Below are 20,696 nucleotides of genomic sequence, written 5' to 3'. Positions count from 1 at the left end.
CGCCCTGGCTAACATGGTGAAAACCCATGTCTACCAAAAAAATACAAAAATTAGCTGGGTGTAGTGGCACATGCCTGTAATCTCAGCTACTCAGGAGGCTGAGGTGGGAGAATCTTGAACCCCAGAGGCAGAGGTTGCAGTGAGCCAAGATCGTGCCATTGCACTCCAACCTGGGTGACAATGTGAGACCCTTTGTCAAAACAACTCCCAAAAGTAAATACCTTAGTGCTGAAGATAGAAATACGACTGTTTATCATGAAGATATTACAGTGTGATACGAAAAATATGTTTACAATTTGCTTTCACAGCATATGAATTAATTTATCTAAGCTCTAATATTCTAACCTAGCTGGTGTTCCAGCAGTCATACAATGTTGTTTACAAGATCAAATGAGTTAGTAGCGGTGAACATACTTACAAACTCTTCACTGCTATTAGGTATTGTTTGCTGTTATCTTCAGAATGTTTTAGGTTAAGTCTCTATATTCGGCATTTAAGCTGGCAATAAAAATTGCTCTCACCTTCAGTTATCTGATTTTTTTCCAGGAAAATGTAAACATGGTTTGGTAATGACAGAGCAGTTTGTGTAAGTCTAATTCCCCTGAAGACAACCATTATAAACATGGGCAGAATGTATGTATGTATGGAGCAGTGGAGGATATTTAGGATACTGAAAATACTCTTTATTATACTTTAATGGTAGATACATGCCATTATACATTTGTCCAAACCCATGAACTATACAGCACCAAGAGTGAAACCTAATGTAAACTTTGGACTATAGGTGATAATGATGTGCTAATGTGGGCTCATCTCTTGCAACAAATGTCCCACTTTGGTGGAAGATGTTGATAATCAGGGAGGCTATGCATACATGGGCAGGAAGTGTATGGGATATCTCTGTACCTTCCTCTCAATTTTATGATAATAGCAAAAAAGTTGGAGACAGTAAATGGAATTATATATTTGTGAAATGGTGCAGCAGTATCTCTAGTGAAAGATACATGTTTTTATCTGTAGAACAATGACTAGAATATATTACAAAAATAAACACATAAGAAGCCATATGAGCATGAAAATGGAATACTTAAAATATTTGGATAAGCTAAATAAATGCAATAAATTAAGAACACAGGAATGAATAAGAGATGGCACAAATAGCAAATAGCAAAATGGTATACCTAAAACACATTTATGGTAATAATTACATTAAATGTAAAAATTATTGTGTACTAAAAATGTGACACAGTTCTCCATTGTCTAAAGAGACACACTTTAATGCTATTAGACTCAAAGTGAAAGGTTGGAAAAAGATATAGTACACAAAAGTAAGTATAGGAAGGCTGGTGTGGCTATATTAATAGTCACACAAAGTAGACTTCTGGAGAGACAGTATTAGCAGAGATAAAGAAGGACATTTTCTGATGACAAAAGAGCCAAGTCATCAGAAATGATAATGATACAAAATGTGTAGTTTATCTAATAAGATAGCTTCAAAATACATGAAGTAAAAATTGTCAGCTGGCAGTTAGCCAACAGTGTGAATGCACTTAATTCTGTAGTGCTGTATACTTAAAAATGGATAAAATGGTAATTTTATTTATATTTTACCACAATAAAAAAATAGGCAAATCAGGCTTATATTTGCAGAATTTTTAACTCTTTTTTTAAAACAATGATAGAACATCTAGATATGATAGGTTATAAAAAAGCAGTCCAGTACTATTAAATACCTTGTCAAAATTGACATTTGTAGACTGCTGCATCCAACAATTGCACTATACATATTATTTTCCTTTCCTTTCCTTTCCTTTTCCTTTCTTTTCTTTCTTTACTTTTTTTTTCTGTTCTTTTTTTTTTTTTTTTTTTTTTTTGAGACAGGGTCTTGCTCTGTCACCCAGACTGGAGTGCAGTGGCATGAACATGGCTCACTGCAACCTCGATCTCCTGGGCTCAAGCGACCCTCCCACCTCAGCCTCCTGAATAGCTAGGACTGGAAGCAAATGCCACCATGCCCATTAATTTTTGTATTTTTTTTTTGTAGAGACAGGGTTTTGCCATGTCTTTAAACTCCTAGGCTCAAGTGATCCACCCACCCTGGCCTGGGATTACAGGTGTGAGCCACCACACCTGGCCTTACATACTATTTTTCAAGTTTACATTAGACAGTCTCCAGAATTCATCATATCCTGGGGTATAAAATAAATGTTAATAATTTATTAAATAAATTAATGAAGTATATGTCCCCTGACCATAGCAGAATTAAATTAGAAACAATAACAATAAGATAGCCACAAAAAGCTGTAAATATTTGTAAATAAAAGTAGCATGTTCTAAATAATTCATGGGTCTAAGGGGAAATCAGAAGGAAAATTGGAAAATAGCTTTGAATGGAAAGAAAATACAATATATTAAAATTTGTGAAATGCAGCTACAGCAGTGCTTAGATGAAAATATGTAGCTTAGGGGGGCAGAGCAAGATGGCCGAATAGGAACGGCTCCAGTCTCCAACTCCCAGCGTGAGCGACACAGAAGACAGGTGATTTGTGCATTTTCAACTGAGGTACTGGGTTGATTGTCCCCTACTCACTAGGGAGTGTGGGACAATCAGTGCTGGTCAGCTGCTACAGCCCGACCAGCGAGAGCTGAAGCAGGGCGAGGCATCCCCTCACCTGGGAAGCTCAAGGGGGAAGGGAATCCCTTTTCCTAGCCAGGGGAACTGAGACACACAACACCTGGAAAATCGGGTAACTTCCACCCCAATACTGAGCTTTACCAAGGATCTTAGCAAACGGGCACACCAGGAGATTATATCCCACACCTGGCCGGGAGGGTCCCACGCCCACAGAGCCTCCCTCATTGCTAGCACAGTGGTCTGTGATCTCGCAGCAAGGCAGCAGCGAGGCTGGCGGGGGGGCGCCCGCCATTGCTGAGGCTTAATTAGGTAAACAAAGCCGCTGGGAAGCTCAAACTGGCTGGAGCTCACAGCAGCTCAAGGAGGCCTGCCTGTCTCTGTAGACTCCACCTCTGGGGACAGGGCACAGCTAAACAACAACAACAACAAAAGCAGCTGAAACCTCTGCAGACGCAAACGACTCTGTCTGACAGCTTTGAAGAGAGCAGTGGATCTCCCAACACGGAGGTTGAGATCTGAGAATGGACAGACTGCCTGCTCAAGTGGGTCCCTGACCCCTGAGTAGCCTAACTGGGAGACATCCCCCACTAGGGGCAGACTGACACCCCACACCTCACACGGTGGAGTACACCCCTGAGAGGAAGCTTCCAAAGCAAGAATCAGACAGGTACACTCGCTGTTCAGCAATATTCTATCTTCTGCAGCCTCTGCTGCTGATACCCAGGCAAACAGGGTCTGGAGTGGACCTCAAGCAATCTCCAACAGACCTACAGCTGAGGGTCCTGACTCTTAAAAGAAAAACTAACAAACAGGAAGGACACCCATACCAAAACCCCATCAGGACGTCACCATCACCAAAGACCAGAGGCAGATAAAACCACAAAGATGGGGAAAAAGCAGGGCAGAAAAGCTGGAAATTAAAAAAATAAGAGCACATCTCCCCCTGCAAAGGAACGCAGCTCATCGCCAGCAATGGATCAAAGCTGGACGGAAAATGTCTTTGACGAGATGAGAGAAGAAGGCTCCAGTCCATCAAACTTCTCAGAGCTAAAGGAGGAATTACGTACCCTGCGCAAAGAAACTAAAAATCTTGAAAAACGAGTGGAAGAATTGATAACTAGAATAATTAATGCAGAGAAGGCCATAAACAAACTGACAGAGATGAAAACCATGACACAAGAAATACGTGACAAATGCACAAGCTTCAGTAACCGACTTGATCAACTGGAAGAAAGAGTATCAGCGATTGAGGATCAAATAAATGAAATGAAGCGAGAAGAGAAATCTAAAGAAAAAAGAAGAAAAAGAAATGAACAAAGCCTGCAAGAAGTATGGGATTATGTAAAAAGACCAAATCTACGTCTGATTGGGGTGCCTGAAAGTGAGGGGGAAAATGGAACCAAGTTGGAAAACACTCTTCAGGATATCATCCAGGAGAACTTCCCCAACCTAGTAGGGCAGGCCAACATTCAAATTCAGGAAATACAGAGAACGCCACAAAGATACTCCTCGAGAAGAGCAACTCCAAGACACATAATTGCCAGATTCACCAAAGTTGAAATGAAGGACGAAATTTAAGGGCAGCCAGAAAGAAAGGTCGGGTTACCCACAAAGGGAAGCCCATCAGACTAACAGCAGATCTCTTGGCAGAAACTCTCCAAGCCAGAAGAGAGTGGGGGCCAATATTCAACATTCTTAAAGAACAGAATTTTAAACCCAGAATTTCATATCCAGCCAAACGAAGTTTCATAAGTGAAGGAGAAATAAAATCCTTTACAGATAAGCAAATGCTTAGAGATTTTGTCACCACCAGGCCTGCCTTACAAGAGACCCTGAAGGAAGCACTCAACATGGAAAGGAACAACCGGTACCAGCCATTGCAAAAACATGCCAAAATGTAAAGACCATCGAGGCTAGGAAGAAACTGCATCAACTAATGAGCAAAATAACCAGTTAATGTCATAATGGCAGGATCAAGTTCACACATAACAATATTAACCTTAAATGTAAATGGACTAAATGCTCCAGTTAAAACACACAGACTGGCAAACTGGATAAAGAGTCAAGACCCACCAGTTTGCTGTATTTAGGAGACCCATCTCACATGCAGAGACATACATATGCTCAAAATAAAGGGATGGAGGAAGATCTACCAAGGAAATGGAGAACAAAAAAAAGCAGGGGTTGCAATCCTAGTCTCTGATAAAACAGATTTTAAACCATCAAAGATCAAAAGAGACAAGGCCATTACATAATGGTAAAAGGATCAATTCAACAGGAAGAGCTAACTATCCTAAATATATATGCACCCAATACAAGAGCACCCAGATTCATAAAGCAAGTCCTTAGAGACTTACAAAGAGACTTAGACTCTCATACAATAATAATGGGAGACTTCAACACCCCACTGTCAACATTAGACAGATCAACGAGACAGAAAGTTAACAAGGATATCCAGGAATTGAACTCATCTCTGCAGCAAGCAGACCTAATAGACATCTACAGAACTCTCCACCCCAAATCAACAGAATATACATTCTTCTCAGCACCACATCACACTTATTCCAAAATTGACCACATAATTGGAAGTAAAGCACTCCTCAGCAAATGTAAAAGAACAGAAATTATAACAAACTGTCTCTCAGACCACAGTGCAATCAAACTAGAACTCAGGACTAAGAAACTCAATCAAAACCGCTCATCTACATGGAAACTGAATAACTTGCTCCTGAATGACTATTAGGTACATAACGAAATGAAGGCAGAAGTAACGATGTTCTTTGAAACCAATGAGAACAAAGATACAACATACCGGAATCTCTGGGACACATTTAAAACAGTGTGTAGAGGGAAATTTATAGCACCAAATGCCCACAAGAGAAAGCTGGAAAGATCTAAAATTGACACTGTAACATCTCAATTAAAAGAACTAGAGAAGCAAGAGCAAACACATTCAAAAGCTAGCAGAAGGCAAGAAATAACTAAGATCAGAGCAGAACTGAAGGAGATAGAGACACAAAAAACCCTCCAAAAAATCAGTGAATCCAGGAGTTGTTTTTTTGAAAAGATCAACAAAATTGATAGGCCGCTAGCAAGACTAATAAAGAAGAAAAGAGAGAAGAATCAAATAGACACAATAAAAAATGATAAAGGGGATATCACCACCGACCCCACAGAAATACAAACTACCATCAGGGATTACTATAAACACCTCTACGCAAATCAACTAGAAAATCTAGAAGAAATGGATAATTTCCTGGACACTTACCCTCTCCCAAGACTAAACCAGGGAGAAGCTGAATTCCTGAATAGACCAATAGCAGGCTCTGAAATTGAGGCAATAATTAATAGCCTACCAACCAAAAAAAGTCCAGGACCAGATGGATTCACAGCTGAATTCTAGCAGAGGTACAAGGAGGAGCTGGTACCATTCCTTCTGAAACTATTCCAATCAATAGAAAAAGAGAGAATCCTCCATAACTCATTTTATGAGGCCAACATCATCCTGATACCAAAGCCTGGCAGAGACACAACAAAAAAAGAGAATTTTAGACCAATATCACTGATGAACATCGATGCAAAAATCCTCAATAAAATACTGGCAAACCGGATCCAGCAGCACATCAAAAAGCTTATCCACCATGATCAAGCGGGCTTCATCCCTGGGATGCAAGGCTGGTTCAACATACGCAAATCAATAAATGTAATCCAGCATATAAACAGAACCAAAGACAAAAACCATATGATTATCTCAATAGAGGCAGAAAAGGCCTTTGACAAAATTCAACAGCCCTTCACGCTAAAAACGCTCAATAAATTCGGTATTGATGGAACGTATCTCAAAATAATGGGAGCTATTTATGACAAACCCACAGCCTATATCATACTGAATGGGCAAAAACTGGAAAAATTCCCTTTGAAAACTGGCACAAAGCAGGGATGTCCTCTCTCACCACTCCTATTCAACATAGTGTTGGAAGTTCTGACTAGGGCAATCAGGCAAGAGAAAGAAATAAAGGGTATTCAGTTAGGAAAAGAAGAGGTCAAATTGTACCTGTTTGCAGATGACATGATTGTATATTTAGAAAGCCCCATTGTCTCAGCCCAAAATCTCCTTAAGCTGATAAGCAACTTCAGCAAAGTCTCAGGATACAAAATTAATGTGCAAAAATCACAAGCATTCTTATACACCAGTAACAGACAAACAGAGAGTGAAATCATGAATGAACTTCCATTCACAAAAGAGAATGAAAGAGAGAATGAAATATGCTTCAATGAGAATGAAATACCTCGGAATCCAACTTGCAAGGGATGTAAAGGACCTCTTCAAGGAGAACTACAAACCTCTGCTCAGTGAAATAAAAGAGGACACAAACAAATGGAAGAACATACCATGCTCATGGATAGGAAGAATCAATATCGTGAAAATGGCCATACTGCCCAAGGTAATTTATAGATTCAATGCCATCCCCATCAAGCTACCAATGAGTTTCTTCATAGAATTGGAAAAAACAGCTTTAAAGTTCATATGGAACCAAAAAAGAGCCTGCATTGCCAAGACAATCCTAAGTCAAAAGAACAAAGCTATAGGCATCACGCTACCTGACTTCAAACTATACCACAAGGCTACAGTAACCAAAACAGCATGGTACTGGTACCAAAACAGAGATATAGACCAATGGAACAGAACAGAGTCCTCAGAAATAATAACACACATCTACAGCCATCTGATCTTTGACAAACCTGAGAGAAACAAAAATGGGGAAAGGATTCCCAATTTAATAAATGGTGCTGGGAAAATTGGCTAGCCATAAGTAGAAAGCTGAAACTGGATCCTTTCCTTACTCCTTATACGAAAATTAATTCAAGATGGATTAGAGACTTAAATGTTAGACCTAAAACCATAAAAACCCTGGAAGAAAACCTAGGTAATACTATTCAAGAGATAGGCATGGGCAAGGACATCATGTCTAAAACACCAAAATCAACGGCAACAAAAGCCAAAATTGACAAATGGGATCTAATTAAACTAAAGAGCTTCTGCACAGCAAAAGAAACTACCATCAGAGTGAACAGGCAACCTACAGAATGGGAGAACATTTTTGCAATCTACTCATCTGACAAAGGGCTAATATCCAGAACCTACAAAGAACTCAAACAAATTGACAAGAAAAAAACAAACAACCCCATCAAAAAGTGGGCAAAAGATATGAACAGTACATTTCTCAAAAGAAGACATGCCTACAGCCAACAGACACATGAAGAAATGCTCATCATCACTGGCCATCAGAGAAAGGCAAATCAAAACCACAATGAGATACCATCTCACACCAGTTAGAATGGCGATCATTAAAAAGTCAGGAAACAACAGGTACTGGAGAGGATGTGGAGAAATAGGAACACTTTTACACTGTTGGTGGGATTGTAAACTAGTTCAACCATTATGGAAAACAGTATGGCGATTCCTCAAGGATCTAGAACTAGAAGTACCATATGACCCAGCCATCCCATTACTGGGTATATACCCAAAGGATTATAAATCATGCTGCTGTAAAGACACATGCACACGTATGTTTATTGCGGCACTATTCACAATAGCAAAGACTTGGAATCAACCCAAATTTCCATCAGTGACAGACAGACTGGATTAAGAAAATGTGGCACATATACACCATGGAATACTATGACTATGCAGCCATAAAAAAGGATGAGTTTGTGTCCTTTGTAGGGACATGGATGCAGCTGGAAACCATCATTCTCAGCAAACTGTCACAAGAACAGAAAACCAAACACCACATGTTCTCATTCATAGGTGGGAACTGAACAATGAGATCACTTGGACTCGGGAAGGGGAACATCACACACTGGGGCCTATCACGGGGACGGGGGAGGGGGGAAGGATTGCACTGGGAGTTATACCTGATGTAAATGACGAGTTGATGGGTGCTGACGAGTTGATGGGTGCAGCACACCAACATGGCAGAAGTACACATATGTAACAAACCTGCACGTTATGCACATGTACCCTAGAACTTAAAGTATAATAATAATAATAATAATAATACGTTAAAAAAAAAGAAAATACATAGCTTAAAAGTGATTACAGTAGAGAAGAGGAAAGGTTTAAAGTCAGTGATCTAAGTTTCATGTTAAGAAGCTAGGAAAATAAGAGCTAATTAAAACCAAACAAAACAAAGAATGAAACAATAAACAGCAGAAGTCAATGTAACAGTTCTTTGAAAAGATTAATAAAATTGATAAACTGGCTATGATTGATTAAACTAATTAAGAAAAAACAGATAAAGTACAAATTATCAATATTAGGAATAAAAGAGGGCATGTCATTTTATGGATATTATGAGGATAATGAAGGAATACTGTGAACAACTTTGTGCCAATAAATTTACCAACTTAGATGGGATGGTCATTTGCTTGACAATCACAAATTACCAAAAATGGACATAAAATGGAAAATTCGAGTATCCCTGTAGTTATTAAAGAAGCTAAATCATGATTAATAAGCTACTTGCAAAGCAAGTTCCAGGCCCATATAGAATTTTTTTTTTTCTTTTTTTGAGACCGGGTCTCACTCACTCTGGCACTTAGGTGGCTGCAGTGCAGTGGCACGATCACAGCTCACTACAGCATCAACCTCCTAGGGTCATGGGATCCTCCCACCTCAACCTCCTGAGTAGCTGGGACCACAGACACATGCAACCACACCTAGCAAATCTTTGTATTTTTTGTAGAGTTAAGGTGTCACCTTGTTGCCTGGGCTGGTTTTGAAATCCTGAGCTTAAGCAATCCACCCACTGCAGCTTCCCAGATTGCTGAGATTATAGGTGTGGGCCACTGCACCCAGCTCCTGGTGAATGCTATAAAATATTTAAGGAAGAAATAGCTTTAATTTTAAACAAAAACTTTAAGAAAATTAAGGTAGAATAAACACTTCCCATTAAGGTTTTTGAAGCTAGCGTAATTCTAATACTAGGGCCTGAGTTGTTACAAGAAAAGTAAATTCGAGTCCAATTTCATGAACACAGACCAAAAAGTATCCTTAACAACAAAAAATTAGTAAAACTGAACCAAGCAGTATGAAAAGGAGAATAAATCATGACCCAGGAAGGTTGATTGGTTTAGTATATGGAAAAATAATCCATGCAAGTTACCATATTGAAATTGTTCAATGGAGGCAAACCTGTATGATCATCTCAGTATATGCAGAGAAAATATTTGAGAGAATAACATTCTTTTATGATAAAACCTTTCAGCAAACCAGAATAGCAAATGACATCCACACAAAAAAAATTGCAGCCAACTTTATTCTCAGTGTTGAAAAAATGATGCTTTCCCTTATGACTGTTTGCTAGGCAAAGATATCCACTATCATCACTTACATTCATTCAACCAGAAAAGTTGATTCTAAAATTTTTATGGAAAAGCAGAGGACCTAAAATTGCTAAACTATCTCGAAGAACAAAGCTGGAGGATTCACTGTCTAATTTCAAGACTTATTATAACACTAAAGTAATCAACACAGTCTGGTAACAGTAGATAAATGAATCAGTGACATAGAAGGAACAACCATATGAATGAATTTTTAAAATATTGTGCTGATTAAAAGAAGCTAGACACAAAACAGTACATTCCCCATGATTGCATATGAAGTTCATCAATGTGCTATGGGGACAGAAGTTTGATCAGTGGTAGTCAATGGGGATTGACTGGAACAGGGGTATAAGAGAACTTCCTCGAATTATGGAAATACTCTCTTTCTTGATTGAGATAATGTTTACAAGGGTGTGCATATTTTCTTAAAATTCAGAATGGTTACACCTTGGATCTCTGCATTTTCTTGTACATAAATTTTACCTAAAAAATAAATTAATTTCAGCCTTATGGTGGATTTCTCTGATATATTCCTGTTCTGCCTTGGCCAGCGAATAATATAAATGTTTCTGCCGGAATGTTTTTCTAATAGCTTCTGTTGGAATAACTGCTCTCCTTACTCCTCCTACACTGGGCCTAAACCCCTATCATGGCAGTTAAAGAATCCTATTTTGTTTGATGATTACTGGAGTGTAGGTTACTTGAAGCAACGGATGTCTGTTGATCATTACTGTTTCTCTATAATCTCTAGCTCAAAGCTTTTCATGGATTCTCAGGGTTTGAGAGAAAAAAAGGATATGTGTATATTTAAGAAGTGTGTACGTTATTTTCAGCAATAGTACTGTGGATTTTGTGCAGGTCTTAACGTATTTTACCATACAGTTTAAAACTACCTAATATTAGTGCAAAATGCCACATTCATTGATTTCAGCAGTATCACATTCTGTCAGAATATATTTTGCTTCTTCCACTATAATCATGACATTTTAAATAACCCTGGCCAAGCCACTTATATGCTGGTATTAATTTACTTGGTGGTGTCTTCCCTTAAGCTATGTAGACAGAGTTAATATTTTGTTATGTTTACTTACCTGGTAATGATGGTTTGTTTGTTTGCAGTTTACACAGAATCTTTCTTTAGGTAACACAGGAGTTGATCATTTGCGGATCATATATTACCTGCATTTAACGTGAAAGATTCCAGCTGTGCACATTGAAATTTTTGTTATGTACCTTCAGCTGTGGTCTTATGTTTATTCTGTAGCTGCCATCCGATTATCAAGTGTATCAGTCATCAGGGTGCATATTTTACATGGTCCTTGGTGGCAGAGGAAAAGTAACTTTCCAGCCTGGGATCTCAATGTGGCAATGTTTTCTTTTCTGCTAAAATAGACTTGTGAAGCATGAACTAAAATTTAAAAATACGTTACCAAGTAAGTTGCCGTAACATAACTGTAGCAACTGGCTAAATTCAGTGTTATCTGTTTGCATCTAAAACTTCTGCATTAAGTAGAAACATATTACATAAATTGTAACTTACGTTTGGTGACCATGTTATCATGTAAATATCTAGTTATTGATCAATAACGATGACCATTTCTTTTGTAAATCCATGGATCTTTTAGTAAACACATCACTCATGTGATTATTCCTTCAGTATATGAAAAATTCAAAATTCGTCGGAACATTGAACAATGTAGTTGGATACCTCTGGATGTAGGGCTAAGGGCACAGTGTTCTTGGATGAGGTTGAAGGGGTTTAAGTTATGCTTTTTTAAGGGGAAAATGTTTCACTGTCCTGTTTATCATTGGGAAGTTCCAGCTGGGGGGGGATGCCATCCCTGGGTAAGTTTATTCATGGTGTTCAGTGATTAGCTTTAGTACTTGGCATTTAACATACATTCAGGAGATGTTTCCTGGGTAAATAACTGAGTAGCAGCTCAGAGAAATCATAAGGCTTAGCTTTCCAAGCAAACACAATACATCTTCATTAGGTAGTGTTTTCAAAGAATCTACTGATTCTAATTGCTAACCCTTTTTATTTTCGGTGAACTATTGCAGGAAAAAAAAGATTTTGAGTTTATTTTATAGTTATTTGTGAAAGGATGCCAACTTGAAGCTATAGAATTTTTAAGAATAAATCATCTTAATATTTATAATATTCCTCTGAGCTATTCAGAATGGGCTAACATGGACACGATTTGTTAATCAATAGCAAAAGTGCAAGCTAGAAGACAGAGTGGAAATAAAACTTAATTGGAATTACAGATACAATTTTTTCATTTCATTTTTTTTTTTTTTAGTTTAAGACAGCATTGGATGTTATTAGAGAATTTGCTAAAAAGCCTCACTGTACTCAGGATGACATTTCAGAGATTGTCAGTGAGCCAATCTTAGTGTTTTAGAAAGTATCAAGATTATCTGTGACTAAAAGATATGAGGTGGTTATTTTGCTTGGAACCATAGTTTTGACAATATGAAGTTGGGAAACCAGTAAGGAAGTGATAGTTGACCTGTACCTTAATGCTCTCATGGCCTGTTGGGAGGATAATTGGCTAAATGAGTATGGTGTCTGAAAACCTTTCCTGTGCCTCTCAAAGTGAAAAGTGTCTTCTCTTAGTAGAATTCAGCTCCTCAAGGGCTATAAAAACAATTGCATGTTTTTAAAAAATATAATGTATTGTAATAAACTTCCCTTAAGTAGGATAGTTTTTCCATTACAGCTTGACTTCATATTAAAACCACAGATCATATAGATCTTCCACTGTAAGGCATTGGCAACCTTTTCATGTCATTTGTGAATTTAAGGAGAAACAGGAACATAGGGGAGAAGGGAAAGAAACAGAACACAAAAGCAGGACACAATTGTTTACTCCTGTACAGTTTCTTCAGGAGGAGTGAGGCTTGGGGAAACCTTTGGGATGCAGACATTGAAAAATAAAGAGAAAGCAACTTGCGATCTATCATATTCATCATAGAAAATATTTTCAAAGGATCAAATCCTTTAAAATCTTGCAAACGATTATTTTTGCTCCTAATGATTTTTTAAAATTACCCACCTTCTTGTTATCCAACTTTTTCCTGCATGAAAAGTTTTCTAGTGTATGTTAAAGAAACATTAAATAAAACCTTAGTTTGGCACAGTGTTCAAAATAAGCAGTACAAATTTACCCTTTACACATGAGGTATTTTAACTAGTCAGCTATTTTAACAGTAATGCTCTTACGGAGTTCTGATTTACTAAGGATAGGTGTTGAGAGAATCACAGGATATTCCATTTCCTACTAGCAGTTCTGTGTTATTTAAATCCAGCTTGCAGTTACCCAGCCCAGTGGGTGGTACTGTGTTGGGCACCTGTGCTGGGCACAATTAGGAGTGACAGCTCCCAGCCAGCCAGCTTTGCTTTTGCTTTGTTATTTCTGCAATGTTTTACTGCATTTAACAGAGGTGAGGGAATAATACTTCCAAAGGGAACCTCTGAATTCTTTAAACATGAAGCTAAGGTAAATTAATGCACTTTTTTTTTGTTTGTTCTACCAAATTAATTATCAAGTAATTACTGAACATTTAATATAGCTTGACTTATAGTAAACATTTATTGTATGAGCCAGACTTCCTGGATTTTAACTGTAGTTCTGTTGCATACTAACCATGTATCTTCTTTGTGCCTCATTTCTTTGTCTATAAAGTGGGGATAATAATGGCACTCGCCTCATAGGGTTGTTGTGAAATCATAGGAGTTAATGTTTCTTAACTGTTCTGAACAGTGCTTGGCACACGGTAATTGGTGCTACACATTAGCTATTACTATTGCTATTAGTATTGTTGTTACTAAACAATTACATGTCTATGCTGAGATTGTGCATTCAACTAGATTTTCATATATTTGGAACATAATCATCACACCTCTGGACTGCTAAAGAGTAGATAACATGCTAACTCATGTTGTCAGTTCAGAGAGGAGGTCAATGATCACGAAGTGCAAAAGTCTGTGACTTAAGGAAGCAGATGTTAGAGGATTATTGTCTTGAGTTACATAGGTGAGAGCAGCAGGATTGCTTTAAAACAGGAATGAGAGCGAATGTGCAGTTCAGAGAAGGAGCTGTTTGGTTTGTTGTGAGGCCCCTAGCCATCTGATGGAAGAGACAGCACACTTGCTCAGCTGAGCCATAGCAGGAGGTCTGGCCCCAGGAATGCAGGATCCATGATTCACACAGCTTCAGTCTCTGGAATTGAGAAGGCTTAACCTGAGGTGAAATTGGTGGGATTGTTCTTTATTGATAGCTGGCCTAACGTTGTCATTTGGAAGCGTTCCTCTCCCTTTAAATGGCCTGCTTTGGTCGGAAGGTGCTGGTAGTGCTAGCTGTGCCAGAAAATAGTTCATTTCGTAACTGTAAGTTTAGAAAATTTTAAATCCTTAGATGAGTGATCATGATGGTAAAGAACATACTAAAGATTTTTAAAACTCATGAGAGCTTGGCATGTCTGCTCGACTGTGTGTTCGTCTGGTGCGCTTACTTGCCCGCAGAAGATAAATGGCTTTTGCCGTAAGGTGTGGACCTTGGGTGCTTGTTGTTCATGTTTATCCAGGGTTTTAAAAACATTTAGATCCTTGGTTCTCAGCCACAACTGCACGTTAGCACCACCTGGAGAGCTTTTAATAAAACAGAACTCCCTGGGCCTAGAGCCCAGATCAATTAATCAAAATCCCTGGGGGAGGGTGGGGCCTGGAAACTGGTGGGTTTCACCAGCCTCCTAGGTGATTCTAATGTGAAACCAGGTTTAGAGTACCTGACTTAATTTAGAATAATGAGATCTCTTGTATCAATAGGAGACTACTTGCTTTTCTGGGGGACTGCCTGCCCCAGTATATCACAATACTCTGTCATTCATCTAATTCCTGCTTTCCTTGGATTTAGAGGACTGGTAGTCCTACTACTGCCTTAGTTTGGTTTATAGAGATCCTTCTCTTTTTGTTTCATATTGAAATTTTTATAAGTACCACAGCAACACAGCCTCTTATTTATCTTTCCTGTTCTCCAGTCTGCACATCGTTAGAGGAATGTTTTTCTTAAGAGAGAAATTGGTTAGTTCTACCTGCTGAAAATTTAGTTGGGTGATACAGCCAGAACAAACACGTTACAATGATTTCACTTAATTCCCCCAGCAGTCTTATGAAATAGACACTATTACCTGTGTGTTAAAACGTTAAGTAACTTGGCCGAATGCAGTGGCGCATACCTGTAATCCCAGCACTTTGGGCGGGTGGATCACGAGATCAGGAGTTCGAGACCAGCCTGGCCAATATTTTGAAACCCCGTTTCTACTAAAAATACAAAAATTAGCCAGGCGTGGTGGCATGCACCTGCAGTCCCAGCTACTCAGGAGGCTGAGGTAGGAGAATTGCTTGAACCCAGGAGGCGGAGGTTGCAGTGAGTCGAGACTGCGCCACTACACCCCGGGCTGGGAGACAGAGTGAGACTCCATCTCAATAAATAAATAAATAAAATGGTAAGTAACTTGACCAGGTTCTCGTGGTTTGTATGCCCAGAGCTGAAGTGACACCTACATCTGTTCCTGTGTCCTCTGTCATATAAGCTCTGATCTTGTGTACTGCATTTCTTCAAAGCCATGAAAATTATTCATATCAAAATATTTTCATCATGAAAGTTAATTAAAACAAAATAAGCTTTCCATTTTACTTTTAGAAGTATTAGGATACAAATGTATAAAACATTTTTTTCTTGACTCATCTCTGGAAAGAAGCTTTAGTATTCTTAAAGATTGGCAGCAGGGTACAAATTCCTTTTCCCCACGTTAGTATAGGCCAACAAAATTGTACATTTCAGATCCAGACTCTTGCACAGATTTCAAAAGGTGGGAAGGCCTATTCTGTCTTCTGTAGCTCACTTAAGAAACATAGGCTGATATATGTCTGTATTTTCCTTTTCTTTTTGTCTTCTCTTTTCTCTTCTCTTCCTTTCTCTTTTTCCTGTTTTAAAAAAACTTGTAAAAATACTGCATCCTGGGATTTAATAGCAAGTAGTAGAGTGCAAAATATTATGTGAGCATCTTGGACCTGAAAATGATTCAGTTTCTGCATTCATTTCAGTGCTTTTTGAAGCATTATCTGCCACTTTTCTATCTTAATAGAAAGATAGGTGTAGATAAATGAAACATAAAGGCTTAGGACTTTTAAAATTTATTTCCTAATCCAGTATATTTAGGGTCTACCTTAAAAAATCACTTTTAAATAATTATCAATATAGTATAAACATTTCTTTGACACAGCTCAGATGGAAGTTTTATTGATTTACAGCAATAAAACACACATTTAAATAACAGATTATATTATGCAAGTTAATATCTTAAGGAGAAGAGGCCAGCAGTACATATTTTTGTGAGCTGATCTCTGTAGCTCTCATCCGAGGACTAGAAGAGAAGGTCCAGTTATGTCTATAATAATGAATGGTTTGGTTGGAAGGAATTACTGTGCAAGTAAATTTGCAGAGCTAAATGACCCAGAAGAGTTGTCTCCTAAGATATTGTCATGTAAATCCAAAGCACAGTTATTTTCTGGTTAGTTAATGTAGAAAGTTTAGATATACAGGTGCTTATGTATTATTTCATAAAATATGTACTCAGTGCCTATTGTGTGCAAGATGACTAGATGCTATGCTGAATACAAAGTTAAATAATATTAAGCAATTGATTGGGATAGGTAAATAATGTATTATTATACAAGATACAGAGACATAAATTAAGGCTAAAAAACTGTGCGCTCTGTGGATGAGCAGAGGCAGGAGTGACTAAATATTGGTGTAATTATCACAATCCATGGCCTAAAGCATAAAACACCTCTAATAAGATTTAACACTGCAGGCCAACTGATTCATTTAGTCGTTCATTCATAAATAGTTTATTTACTTTCCAAATCCTGGTTAATTTTTCTGTTTCCATGTGTAGTTTTAGTTTTTGTAGTTTGTAGTAGAAGGTATTCTTACTACCCATGTAATGATCATATTTTTTCTTCTACTGGTTTTTTAATTAAAATGAAATTGCATGGAAAATAGCAGACTTATTTTGTGAAATTTATCTCTGGAACCTTTAAGACTACTATACTTTTAGTTTAGCACAGCTTAAAAGGTAGAATAGCTTTGAAAAATATATTGAGCCAGGTGACTTCCATGACTTATGCATATCAGTGTGGTTTGTTTTGAAGTGGAATTGGCCTGCTGAGCTCTATTGTTAGGAATCTACCCTGGAACATACCTAGAGAAGTTGGATTAACAGAAAACATCCCGGTATCCTAGATGCATGGAGTTTCCACTTGAAAGACAGCTTTAAAGTTTATCTAATTCAACCCCTTTGGTTCAAAAAGATGGAGGCTTTAGAGATGTTAGGAAATCAGTCTGGTGATTATAATTTGGAGAGGTCTTTGATGTTGATAAACTCATTACTATTTTTGTTGTTTCTTGGATGGAGTTAAAATGATATTGTTATTTGCTATTTAGAATTTTGCCAACCATTAAGAATAGATATTTAAAGAGATAACAGATAACTTACAACAATATGAGCATATTTTTATATTTGTCATCATTTTTATTAGGATTATTGGTTTCTGACTCCATCTTTTTTTTTCCTGTGGGCGCCCATTCCTCAGTTGATGATGATGAACATGATGCTTGATGGCAAAATGAAATAGGAAAATTGTAGAAACAAAATTATAACTAATGATTCACAAGTCAGAAATAACTGTAAAGAAACACGTTTGAGCACTTATTTTAATGAAAAGTGTGCCTTTTAAGCAGATATCAGAAAGTTTTATCATAGCCCCATTTTATATTGTAAAATACAAAATTACATATGTTAACCTTACATAGGAATGGTGATTATGATGTTTTGCTTAATATGTTTGGTTTAGAATGTGTATACGTAATTATTGTAACTTTTGCTCATTCTTTTTCAATGTAATTTGTGGGAAAGATAGAGAAATAATTAGATTTTTATCATTTTTAAATTTTCAATACAGCACAAAAATATCCTTTTTTCCTAGTGGCAGACAGACACACAAACACACAAATAATTCTGGCTAACTTTGCATTAAATATTATTGTTATCAACACAACACAAAAGTGTGTGGTGAGCACATGATGGTAAGAGCAAATTTTACAGTAAATGTGGATTTTTTTTTCTTGCAGGTACATGTTGGGACTTGCAGCAATTCCGGCAGTTATACAGTTTTTTGGCTTTCTCTTTTTGCCTGAGAGCCCTCGATGGCTTATTCAGAAAGGACAGACTCAGAAGGCCCGCAGAATTTTATCTCAGATGCGTGGTAACCAGACCATTGATGAGGAATATGATAGCATCAAAAACAACATTGAAGAGGAGGAAAAAGAGGTCGGCTCAGGTATATAGATTTTATACTTATATGAATTTAAAAACTATACAATGGTCTTATTTATTTGTCATTATTGTGTGTGTGTATATATAACATATTTTTTAATATATGGATATTTATCTATATCCATATATTATTTATGTATAAATATCCATATATAAAATTATATATGTATTATTGACCTTCCATATTAATTTAAGAACTATTTGAACTGTTTTCAAAATAATCACTGTAAAAAATTAAATGCTTTGCTTACAATGTGTTGCATTAATTTTCATACTAATTTTTATAAAGCATATGAGTACCTCATGTACTAGTTTAGGAATAAGTTTGTGTTTCCCTATTTTCATTAAAATATTTAATTCATTGTCGATTCTGAAATTCACCATGTCAGAAAACCAAGAAAAGTCTCTTGTTAATTTATTTTGATGAATTTATTATTGAAAAAGATTTCACATAAAGATTTACCAAACAATTCTGAGGCAGGATCTATAACCTTGACAGCCTGATTTGGGTAAGTGATGTGTAGCGTGTAAGCGATGGGAAAAGGTAGACATTTCACAATGCAGTTTTTCGACAATAACAGTTAGCCTGCTCACTTTACATTTCCCAAATTGGTCTTATTTTCTCTTGTGCTTGCTTTTGCCTCTACGTTAATTGTTAGCTCAAGGGGAGAGGCAGATTAATATTAGTCAAATTATTTTTCACACCTGAGAAAATGCCAAGCACACCCACTCCTTTGTTGATACATGTCATACACAGGTGTTAGAAGGTCTGTCCAGTCTACTTTCTCCTGTGATTTTTTGTGGATCTGACCATTGTTGCCTTTCTGAAACAACAGAATGAGCACTCTGAAGAAGCTGGTCTCTGTGTTAGCCACACATGGCTTGATTTAACTTTATGTACCTGTAGCATGATAGCATGATGCTGTCACTTTGTTACTCAGATCAAAGCCTCAACAAACTAACAGTGAGCCAATTCTATGTGAAGTTCATTTTTTTAACACTTTTTGAGCATCTGCCAGGTGTCCAGCAATGTCAGCATTTCTAGAATAACATATTAGTGCAAAGGTTAAGGAGAATTTTGCTTTAACAAAATGTTTTACTGAGTTCAACATTGTGTTCATTAAAAATATTGTCTTAAAATGTCTATTTAAATGACAACTTATTTTATGCTACTGTCTAAATTCCTCTTCTCAGTAACTCAAATGAAATATGATTTTTTTTTTTTTTTGAGATGAAGTCTCACTCTATAGCCCAGACTGGAGTGCAGTGGCACGATCTTGTCTCACTGCAACCTCTGCCTCCCGAGTTCAAGTGATTCTCCTTCCTCAGCCTCCCGAGTAGTTGGGATTACAGGCATGGGCCATCACACCCAGCTAAGTTCAGTACTTTTTGTAGAGATGAGGTTTCACCATGTTGGTCAGGCTGGTCTTGAACTCCTGACCTCAGGTGATCTGCCCACCTTGGCCTCCCAAAGTACTGGGATTACAGGCGTGAGCCACTGCACCTGGCCATGAATTTGTTTTAATTGTAGTAATTCCTACATTTGAAACTCATGTACAAATAATGTGTGAGTGGAAAAACTTTTCAGAGTGAGAGAACAATTGTTAAATACTATTTACAGCCTGTATTTTTATTAATTTATATAAAGGATAAGACAATTTAATTTTAAAAGCCTTCTTGTTTAGGGATATGGATATCATTGATTTTATTACAAAGCATTAAGGATATAGCTTCATTTTGACTGCTAAAAAATATGTCTGACTACTCTAGCCATGCAGTGTTGACAGTGCATCCTATTTGAGTTTTATACATATTCAGAATATATAACCAAATGAATTTTTAAAGAAATCTGGGGTACATAGGGTTGCAATTATCAACATCTGCTTTAGTTTTTATCAGAAGTCTTTGGGAGCTAAATAGGGCTCCTTTTCTTGCATATAGATAAAATAATTCCCTATTTCCCAGTTTTGTTTTACATTCACATTTGGCACAGGTTTTTAAAAATACTCTAATGTTATTCACTGGATCCTAATAACATTTGCTCATGCTTGAGTAAATATTCTAAACTTTGGAACTAATAGAATTATTAACTTACCCGTTTCTGGATTTTTATTATTTGAAGTAATATCATCTTGCTTAATTTAAAGCTAATCTTATGTTCTTTTTAAAAAGTACACAGTTAAGAGCACTATGGCATGAATGCATTCAGACAGATTTGCCAGATTACATGGCACCAGTGATTGGGGACCTGATTTTTTATGATTAA

The 20,696-nt window shown here is 37.2% G+C and overlaps 1 protein-coding gene across 1 annotated transcript in view; it reads left to right on the top strand.

The window, feature by feature from the left end:
* SLC2A13 (solute carrier family 2 member 13) overlaps nt 1-20,696 on the top strand; it is a 367,441-nt gene that overhangs the window by 69,104 nt on the left and 277,641 nt on the right. Inside the window, exon 3 of the mRNA XM_050750134.1 lies at nt 18,226-18,434. Within this exon, the coding sequence (XP_050606091.1) occupies nt 18,226-18,434 (209 nt within the window). The remainder of the gene's footprint in view (nt 1-18,225; nt 18,435-20,696) is intronic.

The sequence above is a fragment of the Macaca thibetana genome, chromosome 11, assembly GCF_024542745.1.
Source record: "Macaca thibetana thibetana isolate TM-01 chromosome 11, ASM2454274v1, whole genome shotgun sequence".
NCBI classification, from domain to species: Eukaryota; Metazoa; Chordata; class Mammalia; order Primates; family Cercopithecidae; genus Macaca; species Macaca thibetana.
This window is presented reverse-complemented; position numbering and strand designations above follow the sequence as displayed.